Source organism: Phocoena sinus, chromosome 2 (assembly GCF_008692025.1).
Source record: "Phocoena sinus isolate mPhoSin1 chromosome 2, mPhoSin1.pri, whole genome shotgun sequence".
NCBI lineage: Eukaryota > Metazoa > Chordata > Mammalia > Artiodactyla > Phocoenidae > Phocoena > Phocoena sinus.
Window position 1 is genome coordinate 5,295,551 of NC_045764.1, and position 13,736 is coordinate 5,309,286.

Below are 13,736 nucleotides of genomic sequence, written 5' to 3' on the forward strand. Positions count from 1 at the left end.
TATTTTCTCTTCACACCTCGCCTTGTCTGCCCCTGGGGATGTGTAGACTTTGACGACTCCTTCTTTAGACGACAGAGCCTGAGCTTTGTTACTGGGTCAGAATGGAGGGGACCTGTATTTACGCATCCATTTGTATTTCTAAACAGGTTCCTTACCTGTCTGCACCTGTCTCCCGGGATATACTGGAAGCGGTTATGGGCCAAATGGATGTGTGCAGCTCAGTAACATTTGCCAGAGCCACCCCTGTTTAAATGGACAGTGCCAAGTGAGTCCTTTGCTCTTCCTGGGGAAACTGCATACTGGAGAATAATTTTAGTTTCACTTCTGAGAAATATGTTTTCTATGATTCATAGATTTTAAGGTAATGATTCAAACTTAAGATAAAGAACTGTCAACAACTTTCAGGTAAAAGGTAGGTGATAACTTTAGTTCCCAGGAAAAACCAATGAGTTCATTTTTTCTCTCAGTGATTTACAAAGCGGTAAAACAAAGCCTGCACTTTGACCCCAATACATCTGATTTCTTATACTTTGCAATTACCATTTAGATGAATCAGTACAAGTTAGGCTACTGGAAGATGCTTATGGTTTGACACCTTCTACACAGAATACGCAGCACTGCTGTTCTTTATCATTTGGCTTGGTTCAAGTTTATTGTCTATCCCTATGTTCTATGACATTATGTTTCTTCTTCCCTTAGGAAACAGTCTCTGGTTATCTTTGTAATTGTGAATCGGGTTGGGCAGGTATCAACTGCACAGAAAACATCAATGAGTGTCTGAGCAACCCCTGTCTGAATGGGGGAACCTGTGTTGATGGCGTTAATGCTTTCAGTTGTGAATGCACACGTTTCTGGACTGGATTTCTCTGTCAGATTCCCCAGCAAGGTACGCTCAGCATTTCTTGTACGACAGATGCTCACAGGTTAGAAGCATCATCCTTGAGTGAGTCCTGCTGCAGATTTTGAACCTGCTTTCTTGTTCCGTTGCTCAAAGGCTTAGAACTAAGTCTTCCCTTGCAGAAATGGTATGAAATTCACAAGGTAAATATATATTTCAATTTAAGCCATAAAAACCTTTTCATCAAAGGAAAAATTAAATCCATATTTGCCACTTTCATTATGTCCATTTTGAAAACAAAATATGCTAAAGGTATTGTAGTTCTCTAAGAGAGAGTTTTCTCTATAGCAGCCATTTTATTTCCCGGGAATATTACACGTAATCATGTCACGCTCCTGCTCTCAAATACACAGTGGCTCCCTCTTGTCTGTTAAATAAAGTTTGGGACTGGTTTCCAATCATCCTCTATAACCAGGCCTCGCCCTATCCATCTAACCTTATTTTTCACTGGTTCCCTAAAAATACGCCTTTCGAGCCAGACAGATTTCCTTCTCTCTTGACCCCATATGCCACCGCATTTCGGCTGTGTTCCTTTATCTGGGAAATTTCTCTCCCCAAACCTCTCCAGATTCTTCTTTGCTTCCCATCCAAATGTATCTGTCCCTCAGGAGTACTTCTTATTCAGCCTCCTCCGTAAACCTCTTCTGACCCTCCACCCGTCCGTCATTCCTCCTGATTCTGAATCGGCACATTTATTGAGACTGCTGTGTGTTTACAACTCTAGTAGAGCCTTTGGAGAAATAAGCAAGCAGAAAATAAAATAGTCTCCACCTATTATCAGCTTACCTTCCAGTTGAGGAGACAAGACGATACACAACGGCTGAGGAGAGACGGGAGCTAAAGATAAGAATTAAAGTGTGTCAGGTGTCACAGAGACAGAGGGAATGGGTGCCGGAGAAAACCCCAAGGGGCAGGGAAATTCAGGCGGAGATGAGGAGACATCAGCTGGGCTTTGAACACGAGGTGGGATTCGGGTGGATGTTGAAGGGAGACCGGGGAGAAGAAGGAATGGCAGGGCTTTTGTCTCCAACGAGAATTACTCAGAGTTCTCTGAAAGCTTCGGCAGCAGGGCGAGCCTTTCCAGAGCATCTGAAAAGCACAGTTTATCTTCTTTTCCTTTACAGTTTGTGGAGGGTCCCTCTCAGGGATGAATGGAAGCTTCAGCTACATGAGCCCTGATGTCGGTTATGTCCACGACGTTAACTGCTTCTGGGTTATCCGAACTGAAGAGGGAAAGGTAAATACAGTATCTCCCATCCAAATGTGCACTTCATTTATATGTATGAACATGTCGTATGTGTATATATTACATAAAATACACATAATGATAATTCAACTATATGACAGTTGAATTATCTGTACTATATATATACTAATTATCTACAGCTATCATCATACCTTATATTGAGGACTTTCTAAGTATCAGGCATTGGGCTGAGTATTTTGCAAACCTTTCTCAAAACTTCATACGAATTCTTTGAATTAAAGTACTAGTATCCTCATTTTATAGATGAAATAATGGAAACTCTGAGAAGATAAGTAATTTTTTAAAAACATTCTTTAGCTGGTAATTGGACTAGTTGGATTTCAAAGCCAAGTTTGTCTTTCAGAGTCCATGCTTTGTCCACTACGGATGCTACATGGGTTGGCCGACAGCAAGCCAGTAATTTGTACGGTCGTGTTGCTACTGAGATGGCAGCAATCACTCAGTGTTATGTTGATTATGATTAAGGTGGTTTCCTTCTCCAAGTCTTCTCTGTGACGTTGCTTGTGCCGATGTGCTATGCTAATTGCTTCACATACACTTAATCGTTGCAGTGTAACTCTCATAACCCTGAAGGATAAGAATTCTTATCCTCATTTTACCCTTGAGCAGCTGAGAAATCTGTCCAGGGGCGCGTGGTCTGTGAGTGGCCTGCAGGGACTTGAACCCAGGCCGTTCGACTCCAGTGATGGAACTGCCGTGCAAACACTCTTCAGATTAAGATCCGAGCCCAAGGATTTTAGTGCTTTTATCCCCAATGTTAATTACTCAGACTTTTCCAAATATTTATTTCTCAACCAACACATGGACTCGTTAAAATAAAGTTGTATGTCTGAATAGCTACGGCTTTCCCTTGAAATCCTATTAATTTTTCCCAGCAAGCTAATGTTACAGAGGTCATTGTACAAGGTCAGAAATATTTTTTCCCTTGAGGAGCAAGGATTCTTTGGGGTCTGGTGACCCCACAATAGAATAAACTCCAAAATCAGTCTCCCAGTGGGTATGTTATGTGAATTTCCTTCCTTCCATTTAGTTTTCATGAATTCTGTTTCCTGACATTGAAAACATCTTTCTTTCAAGAAAAAAATCACTTTGTGAAAAAATTTTAATGCATTTATTGTGAATCTGTAAAACACTTCATGCTGTTTTTCTTGATTATTGTGATTTTTATATCTTCTTATCCCCATCAAAGTTTACATAATACAGTTTACATAATATTGAAATAAGGGTAGTTCAATTCATAAACATTTATTTGATTTTCATTGAAATTGCTTCAAGGACAAAAATGATGTAATGTTGAGTAACAAATCTTAAAAATACCCTAGCACAGAATTTCAAAAATATCCTGATACCCTTTTCCATGAGCTGAATGCTGTTGTGGGTTTAGATCATACATTGGATTCAACAGCCTCCTTTTGGTAGTTTGACTGTTTTAAATGAGGTTGTGAGCACAAAATCTTTTATGGTTCATTAATTATACACTATATTTAAGTCTGCACATTCTAATATTTTAACTCGAAGACACCTTTGTATGTTTATTCTCACCTACTTGCATACTCAGAACTTTTCATGGTACCTTTCCCATGATGTCTGCTGTTGGTATTACTCATCTCTCAATGACATCCAACCACCAAAGACTAGCACACTTTACACTTGCCTACACCGTGTCTACTGTCTACACCCGAGGTCGTCCATCCAGGCTGGGCATCAGTTGAGAGGTTCAGAGACCCCTGAGGAATCAGCGTCTCTGGGGGTCACTGATGAACTGTGGGTATGCTACACGCTACAGGTTATTAGTCAGTTAAATTTAATTCAAGGTAGATGTTTAAATGTTATATTTTACTGATTTGGAAGCACTGTTAGCCATACATTTGGAGTGCCTTTGTTTAATGAAGTTGACAGTTTACTGAAATCTATTTCATTAACCCATTGAATAACGACTCAACAGGTATAAAGTTTCAGTTACAGTAAGTGAATAAGTGTTAGAGATCCGCTGTACAATATAGTGCCTCGAGGTAGCAATACAGCATTGTGCACTTCAAGATGTAAGAGGATAGATCTCATGTTGTGTTCTTACCACCGAGAGAGAGAGAGAGAGAGAGAAGGAAACTGGAAGGTGTTGGTTATGTCTATCACATTGACTGTGGTGATGGTGTCACAGGTGTTTACATATGTCTAGACTTCTCAAACTGTACACATTAGATATGTGCAGTTCTTTCTATGTCAGTTATACCTCAATAAAGCTGTTAAAAATCTATTTCATTAATATTAATATTTTTGACATTAGCTCAAGTTAGGTCTAAGCAATTTTTAACACAAGTCATTTTAATATATAGAATTGTCATATGTATTTGTGAATACATAGGAAATTATAGATCCATCTCTTGAAAGGGACTCTATATAAATGCTTCCAACTAGTAGGAGAAATACCTTAGAACTAACATAGAAATGAAAAGCAGTCTCTTGCGACCTTTATATTTTTAGGTGCTGTGGATCACTTTCACTTTTTTCCGATTAGAATCAGTGAACAATTGTCCACACGAGTTTCTTCAGATTCACGATGGGGATTCCTCTGCGGCATTTCAGCTTGGAAGGTTCTGTGGCTCCATCCCCCATCACGAACTCCTCAGTAGTGACAACACCCTCTATTTTCATTTCTATTCTGAACATTTAAGAAATGAGAGAGGCTTTACAGTAAGATGGGAAACACGGCCACCAGGTAAGTGTAAACGTGGAGAGAAATAAAGCACATTCTTGAGGTTATTAAATTTTCCTGATCAGTATTAGATTTTTGGATACGTTAGCTGTTCGTTTGTTTTTTTTTTCCGGTACGCGGGCCTTTCACTGTTGCAGCCTCTCCCGTTGCGGAGCACAGGCTCCGGACGCGCAGGCTCAGCGGCCCTGGCTCACGGGCCCAGCCGCTCCACGGCATGTGGGACCTTCCCAGACCGGGGCACGAACCCGCGTCCCCTGCATCGGCAGGCGGACTCTCAAGCACTGCGCCACCAGGGAAGCCCACGTTAGCTGTTTTGAGATCTAATGGTATATGATTTTTATAATTATTTTAAAATCAAGTAAATCTGAACTGAACTGGACTTTCGTTTTGTGTTCAGAGATAATACAATTCAGATGAATTGAAAGAGTTTAAAAAACATGCGTCTTTAAGCATCCCCTGTGAAACTACTGAGCAGCATCTTTATAGCCCCTGCTAGTACATACTGTGGGGCGTTGGGGACATTGTCTCCTCCTTCACTTAGTATTTTTTATCTTAATGTCATATGATGATTTGTTCCTTCTGTTGTTATTTGGGTTTGGGTACTCTTTTTTAAACTTTTTTACTATGAATTTTTTAAGCATATAAAAAAATAGAGAGAACCACACACTGAACCTCCAGTTCCCCCATCAGTAAATCCGTGGATCTATTTCTGGAATTTCTCATCTTTTCTGTTGGCTTATTTATCTATGCTGTGCCACATGGGCTTTGTACCGATGCTTGAAATCTGGTAGTGTAAAACCTCTAACTTTGTTCTTTTAAAATAAGCTAGATCCTTTACATTTCCATATAAATTTTAGAATCAACCTGTTAACTTCCCCCAACAATCTACTGGGATTTTGTTGGCATTGTATTGAATCTATAATCAATTTGGGAAGAAATGACCTCTTAAAAATGTTGACCCTGACAATCCATAAACATAGACTGTCTGTATTTACTTAGTTCTCTTCTAATTTACCAATGGTTTATAGATCTCAGTGCTTAAGCATCCCGCTGCTTTTATTAATATTTTCTCTAGCTATTTGATGTTTTATGCTATGTTCAGTGATATTATTTTTCTAAAATTTTATTTTTCATTTTTTGTTAATATATAGAAGTATTCTATGTATAAATATTTTAAAGTATTTTGTTTTGAATCCAGCCGCATTGCTAACTTCATCCGTCAATTCTAATCATTTTCTTTGGTAGAGTCTTTTAGAATTCTCTACATACACAGTGATGTTACCTGCGCGTATGTTATCTGTTTTCCAACTTCCTTGCCAGTCCTTGTTAACTGTAATTCCTCTTCCTTGACTAATTTATCTTCTTGGCTAGAACATCTCATATAATGCTGAATAAAAGTGATGGAGTGGGTATCATTGTCCTGTTCCCAACCTCATGGGGAAATGTTCAGTATTTCACCTTTAAATATAATGTTTTAGCCGGAAGTTTTTGTAAAGAACTTTTATGACATTAAGGAAGTTCACTCTGAGTTATTATTGCTGGATAACAAATTACCCACAAATTTAGTGTTGTAGAGCATCCATCATTTTCTTATGTTTCTGATTTTGTGGACCAGGAATTTGGAAGGGTCCCAGCACGACAATTATCACTTGATCTCTTAAGCAGTTACAATGAGATATTGGCTGGGACTGTAGTCATCTAAAGGCTCAGTGAGGCTGGAAACCCAAGATGACTCACTCGTAGGGCTAACAGCTGAGGCTGGCCTCTGGGTGAGAAGTCAGCCAGGCTGCTGACTTGAGTGCCTACATGGAGCCCCTCTCCTATGGTGGCCTCAGAGTAGTGCAGCTTCTTTCACGGCAATTGGCTTCTCTCAGAGCAAGCATTACAACAGAACCAGGCAGGGGCTGCAGAGCTTTTATTGACCTATCCTTAGCGGTCATATTGTGTTATTTCTGCCATATTTTTAATTGGTTGAAGCAGTCACGGGAATTACCTGGTGGTCCAGTGGCTAAGAGTCCACGCTTTCACTGCTGGGCGCGTTGTTTCAATTCTTGGTCGGGGACCTAAGATCCCGCAAGCTGTGCAGTGCGGCCAAAAAACAAAAAGAAAAAAATTTGTTGAAGCAGTCACAAACCAACCCAGATTCAAGAGGAAGAGACGTAGATCCCATCTCTCAATGAGAAAAGTGCCAAAGAATTTATGAACATTTTTAAACCATCACACCTTTGATTCCTAGCTTGCCGAGAATTTTTATTATGAATGGATGTTGAAACGTTAAATACTTTTTCTAAGTCTTTTGAGATGATCATGTGGTTTTCTTCTCTGCTTCTGTCATTTCTTCCTCCCTCCTCTCCTGGGACTCAAATTACACACAAAGGTTTTGGCTGTGTCTCCTAGTTTCTGTTAGTCTGCCGTCTTCCCCTGTGTGTACACAGCTTAGCATTCAGCTAAGGACCCAAGGACACTGGTGTAAATTTTTTTTGGTGCTATTTTCATGCAGCTGATTTCTCTATAATACCCTGCTCCAAAATCCCAGCCACTTTAGTAGCCCCAAATTCTGAGTTCTGTTTCTTTCACCCAGCCAAGAGTATTGCTACCCTTGTTTGGGCCCCGCTGCCCTGCACTGCAATTTGAGAAAGGCACACAGAGAGAGTTTGATCATATTCAGTTTTGTTTTGTTTTGTTTTTGCAAAAATAATGACATCAGGAGGTACTTTTCACTTTGCGGTGAACTCTTTGTTTGTATCTCTTCTTTTTAGAAGCTCTTCGTATTTTAGAGATATTAACTCTTTGTACTATATACTACATTTTCCCCAGTTCGCCGTTAACACTTTACTTTGCTTATAGTATTTTAATTTTTTTACCCATATGATAATTTTTTTAAGTACTAAGTTTTAAAACCCTTTTCTTCCTCTGAGCAGCTGAGATGTTTTCTCATTAGGAATAGTGAGAATCATGTAGGTAAATTTGTTTTACTTTTCGCCTTGGTAGCAAAACTTGTTTTAAATAACCTGCACATCTAAAATGTCACTTCATTTTATTTTTTTCCTAATGTATGTTTACTGCAGTCTATTATATCTAGATTTCTGTTTTCCTATTTTACAGTAGCATACAGTAGCCGCCCCAGATGATATGCAACTTCAGGGGGGCTGGCGGGTGGTGGTGCAGTGGGTGTCAGAAAGCCTGGCCCTATCCTCCCCTCACCCCATTCCTGGGAAAGTGGCTCAACCACCCATAGACATTTGAATTTCTTCATTTGTAAAATGAATGGTATAAGTATATCACAGTGTTAAGAAACCTTCTCAAATGAACATTACGTCACACTTAACTCTTCTAATGTATAAAACTATCTGGTTTGTTGAAAGGCATAGTGGCTGATAGAAGTTCCAGAACTTCTTAAGAGTTAATGTACAACAGGGTAGGGGAGGGATAAATTAGGAGTTTGGGATTAACAGGTACACACCACTGTATATAAAACCGATAAACAAGGATTTACTGTAGAGCACAGGGAACTATACGCAGTATCTTGTAATAACTTACAATGGAAAAGAATCTGAAAGAGAATATATATTCATATATTCTGAATCACTTTGCTGTCTACCTGAAACTAACACAGCATTGTAAATCAGCTATACTTCAATATAAAAAAAAGAGTTAACGTACAGAAATTAATCTCCTTCAAAGCGAAAAAATAAATCTGTCACCCATTATTCATCTTTCAGACAGTTCAGCACTGCATTTTGAACCATGTCACCATGAGATGGCTAATAAGCACGGAGCCCGACGCACGGGTGATTCATTTATGTATCAGTCGGTACTCCTGGATTTATAACTTTATCAAACTGGAAAGTAGAAAGTCTTGCTTAACTTATGTGCGTGTCCAAAACTGCACATAGTTATGTAAACACAGCTTTTCTTCTTACAGTAAAGGCTGTGATAATTCTACGTGAATTATAACTTGTATGCCAATGTAAAGTTATTTTTTCCTCTTATTTCAGAGTGTGGAGGTATACTGACTGGAACTTATGGTTCTATTAAGTCTCCGGGATATCCTGGAAAGTATCCCCCAGGAAGAGATTGTGTCTGGAAAGTGATAACTAGTCCTGGTCTCCTGATAACATTTACCTTTGGGACCTTGAGCCTGGAGCACTGTGATGATTGCAGCAAAGATTATCTTGAGGTAAACAATTGTATTTAGATAAAATTTATCATGATGTGATTAGAACTCCGGGAACTACGATTGGTGCTGCCCTTGGATGACCACAGTTTATTAGCAGTAGTTAGATGTATTCTTCAAGAGGCAGCCAATGCCAACTCCCTATTCCCTCAGCAGTGAAAGCGCGGAGTTCTAACCACTGGACTGCCGGGGAATTCCTGCTAACTCCCTATTCTTAACTGTTCCAGCTTGTTGCTTCTTGTGGGTTCCATTTAAATCTGGGAAGCAGACTGCCCTGCCTTCCCCTGTCATTTCCTGGAAGCCCAGTCTCCTACCATGGGAACAGCAGAATTTACGAAATCAATACCCAGGAATGGCTGTCTTCTCCAAAGCAGACTCAGATCTTCAGTTGTCTGTTGTAAACTGACAAGGTGTTTCACAAGTTGCCTATAGTGTTCCGTGAAGAAAAACAACTTAATAGCAATTGTGTTGAAATGGATTGCTAAAGGGTGTGGCTCACCGGATGTGTTGATAATCGTCACTGGAAAGAGAGGAGTCACCCTCTGCCGCCCAGTTTATCATTAGTAAAAGATGAAAATGTGGAAGAGGAAAAAAGACTGTTATATTCAAATGCCATAAGCATGTAGGTCTATCAAAGATGCTGCTCTCCATTTGCAGACTGAAAATATCATTGAGAAGATGGAGTTCGTATGTTGTTCCTGTCTTGTTTATCATCATAAATCTCACTACCCCTTGCAGTAGTGATAAAAGACAATATGCACTCCCAAGTCTATTAGAGAAGAATGGAGTGCTATGGAATTATTCATAAAGGATGGAAGGGTATTGCTGTCAAACAGAAATCTTCACAAGTTAAAGTCATTAGTAATTTAACACGTGTAATGGATTTGAAACCTTTGGGAATGACTGGAAAATCTTCCTCTCTGGAAAATATCAGGAAGATAATCCTTTAAATGTTCACATTAAAGGGAATTTTCTTGAAATTAATTTCAGTATATTCTATCAAATTAAAATTAGAGGCATTTTTTTCATTCCTACATTTTAATTCCTGGATATGTATAATGGAAAGAACCAATCATTCCAATAATATTGAAATGCCTCTCATCTCTCAGGAATATTTCAAGGAGCTAGTTAAATTACAGGAATAAAGTCACGCTGCCCTATAACTTTGCTTCCAATAGAACCATTAACTTGAGTAGACAAAATTGGCCTTATTAAAATATTAGTAGTTCATTGGTACCTTGGTGTTCTATGCAGTACAGAATTTGCAGTTACAATAGAATCATAGAGTCGTTGGCACAATTATTTAAGAGATTAAAACCCAACAATTAAAGTGGTTTTCTAAGATCACATCGTCATTATCGCAGTACTTAATTACCATCAAAGTTTCGCTTTTTAAGTTCATAAAACTGTTTTCTTGTTGTATCTAATCTAACTTTACTTCCTTTTCCACTTCTGATCCTCCTGAGTATTTAGACCAAGCTGTGCATCAGTGACATTGCTGTCATTCCTTTTCTGTTTTCTTTGCATATATCCATTTCTTCATCTAGATCATTAGGAATGTATCATTGCAAAACAAACATCTGGGGCAGGGGAAACCTAGGAAAGGAAATATTGAGAAAAATTCAAAGTGTACACCCAGCCTTAGAGTTAAAATTCAGAGAGAACGGGAGGCATCAGCGATGGGTGGGAGGAGATTACCCTTTCCTGAACCCCAAGCATGTGATAGATACATAGGTGACAGGAGAGCCTCCCAGAGTCGTCACTTGTAAAGATGGGTTTTCTGACGTTACTGTACAAAACGACTGGGTTTGTTAAAATCTGACCACTTTGAACTTAATGATCCCTTCTCTTGTTTTAGATTCGAGATGGTCCTCTGCATCAGGACCCGGTTCTTGGGAAATTCTGCACCACTCTGTCTGTCCCACCACTCCAGACTACAGGTCCCTTTGCCAGGATTCATTTCCATTCCGACAACCAGATTAATGACCAAGGGTTTCATATCACCTACTTAACATCACCTTGTAAGTAACTTGGTAACTGGGAGCTTAATATAAATATGAAGGACAGTGCTATGCTTATAGTTGCCTTGTATTTTAATGTGAGGCTTCAGATGACTTACTTACACCGATAATGTGTATTTATAAATATTTCTCTCATTGTTCCAAATTTTTTTCTTTTTCTTCCCAGAGTTCTATTATTAATGCTGTAATATCCCTTGGTCCCTAAATTCTGGGGTCCACATTATGGTACATATGTGTCAGGTCCCTAAAATTAAATAATTCAGACATCAGTTCCCTAGGGGTTATTCAGTGTTTTGTTGGGAGAGATAGGAGAGAAACGCAATCTATCTTGAGATGTGTCAGATTTTATAGCTATCATGCCTTTAACTTGCACTGATACCTTAAAATAAACCAACAAACGAACAAAAAACAATGAAATGCTCTGTGATTTTTATTTTAGGGCTGTAGCGGATTTTGTTCTCAACATACATCATTGTGCCCTGATGAGAATTCACAGGAAAAACACTTTTTAAGTCTCAATATCAGGAAAAATAACAATAACATCTTTTCACTAGTCATCTTTCTCCATTTATTTTGGCTTCAGGGTGAATCTGCAGCCGACCTTCTGTAATTTGTGTAGTCATACCTGTTCTCTCTGCATAGCAAATTTCCCCTGACTGCATCTTGCTATTCTGTATTCATTATTCCTTTAATCTGATTCATTTTTCTAGTCATATATTTTATTTTGTTACATGTATTTTATAAGCTGCCTCAGATCTCTATGGAATGAAGCAGAGCATAAATGCATTTAAAAAGCAATTTGTCGAAAAGGATGTCAGATTGGTAGTTAGATCACACATTTCTACAGCTATTTCCTTAGGCACTACATGGACGTCCCACAAATACATGTCAAGCTGAAAACTCTTGTAACGAAAGGCATAAGCCCGTAGAGGGTGAATAGAGTGGGTGTGTGATGGTGTATGTGTGTATAATTTTTAAAAATTGTATCTCATGCCTGGGAGTGGAGGAGCGGCCATCCACGTGACCTTTCCCTTCACTTCTGTGTTCTCTTCAGTGGATCTGCAGTGTGGAGGGAACTACACAGACCCAGAGGGTCTCTTCTCTGCTGACTTGTCCGGACCTTTCACACACAACAGACAGTGCATCTATACCATAAGGCAGCCGCTGGGAGAGCAAGTCCAAGTCCACTTCACCCACGTGGAGCTGGAAGGCCAGAGCGGCTGTTCTCAGAGTTACATTGAGGTAACTTTTGCTACTTAGTGGCCCTCAGATGGTGTTTATCAACATTTTTCATATTCTGTAGAGCAGAAGTCTTCACATGATTGCTGGGTCTGCAGCATCCAGATCTCCTGAATGACCTGAATGCGGGTACTGTAGTTCTGGGTCCTCTCCCAGACCTACCGCATCAGAACCTCTAGGGCACAGGCTCAGCAATCTGTGTTTTAACAGGTCCTCTCCTCCTCCCACCCCGCCGATTCTGATGCAGGCTAGAGTCTGAGAACACCTGTCCTAGAGAATATGAAAGAATTTGCCAAAAATAGATCTACAGATGGTGAAACAGGAGATTGGTAATAGAATAACAGAGGACAAAAATGAAAGCTGAGGCTAGAAGCTCATAGTAATGCTAAATTACAAGCTATTAAACTGAGTCCCAATAATAGGCCCTAATAACTAAGTACGACTAATAGCATTTACTAATAGGATACAGATTTCAGAGGTTGTCCAGGACAGCTATGTATGTGAGGGAACTCACCCCAGAGAAGTAAAAGGATTTGCCCGAGGTGAGCTAGCTAGTCAGTGGCAGAGAGTTAAGTTAAAGCATTGAATAACCCTTGTTTTAGAGTTTAGGGATTTTTTTCCCTTCATCAGTTCTGCTTGTTCTCCCACAGAAAACTTTAATTTAAATGTGCGTAATGGTTGTAATAAGAAGAATATCTGAGACAAAAAGGCAGTTTTTATCTGCCTCCCCTGGTGTTTCATTTGTTTGACTATTGGTCAAATTAAAGTGTTGAGCAAGAGAAACAAAATTCTTTTTGTTGGGTGCAATCATTTTGTATAAACTCAGGGAGGCATTGACAATTTTGCTTGCTCATGTTAAGTTAGATCAGTTCATTTTTCCAGGAAAACCCCATGTACCCTCTTACCCTCTTCCCTCCTTCACATGGAGAGAGAGGAAGCACAGAATTTTAGCATAAGATCTGAACCTAGCTCAATAATGGAGAAGTGCATTGACCATGGTACCACAATAATATATTTTTTTAATCCAGAAGTTTTAAACCCAGATGATAAAGTAAATGTGTATATTCATTCAGTTTATGTTTTCTAAAGTCCCTCATAAAGTATATTAAAGTTTTTCATTATGAAGCAATTTTAGATATTTTTATATAAATAAAAACTAAATTTCCAACATCTGTTTTTCTACTTTGAGAATAATAAAAATAGCTCACACTTAGACAGTACTTACTATGCACCAGGATTTTGAGTCTATTTTTGTGTATGGTGTTAGGGAATGTTCTACTTTCATTGTTTTACATGTAGCTGGCCAGCTTTTCCAGCACCATTTATTGAAGACACTGTCTTTTCTCCATCGTCTTGCCTCCTTTGTCATAGATTAGTTGGCCAATATAAGTATGGCTTTATTTCTGGACTCCCTTGTCTGT

The 13,736-nt window shown here is 39.1% G+C and overlaps 1 protein-coding gene across 1 annotated transcript in view; it reads left to right on the top strand.

Annotated features, from left to right (window-relative positions):
* CUBN (cubilin) overlaps positions 1-13,736 on the top strand; it is a 280,069-nt gene that overhangs the window by 25,988 nt on the left and 240,345 nt on the right. Inside the window, 7 exon segments of the mRNA XM_032622320.1 lie at positions 147-265; positions 700-886; positions 2,023-2,135; positions 4,647-4,881; positions 8,877-9,058; positions 10,914-11,076; positions 12,131-12,318. Coding sequence (XP_032478211.1) covers positions 147-265; positions 700-886; positions 2,023-2,135; positions 4,647-4,881; positions 8,877-9,058; positions 10,914-11,076; positions 12,131-12,318 — 1,187 coding nt within the window.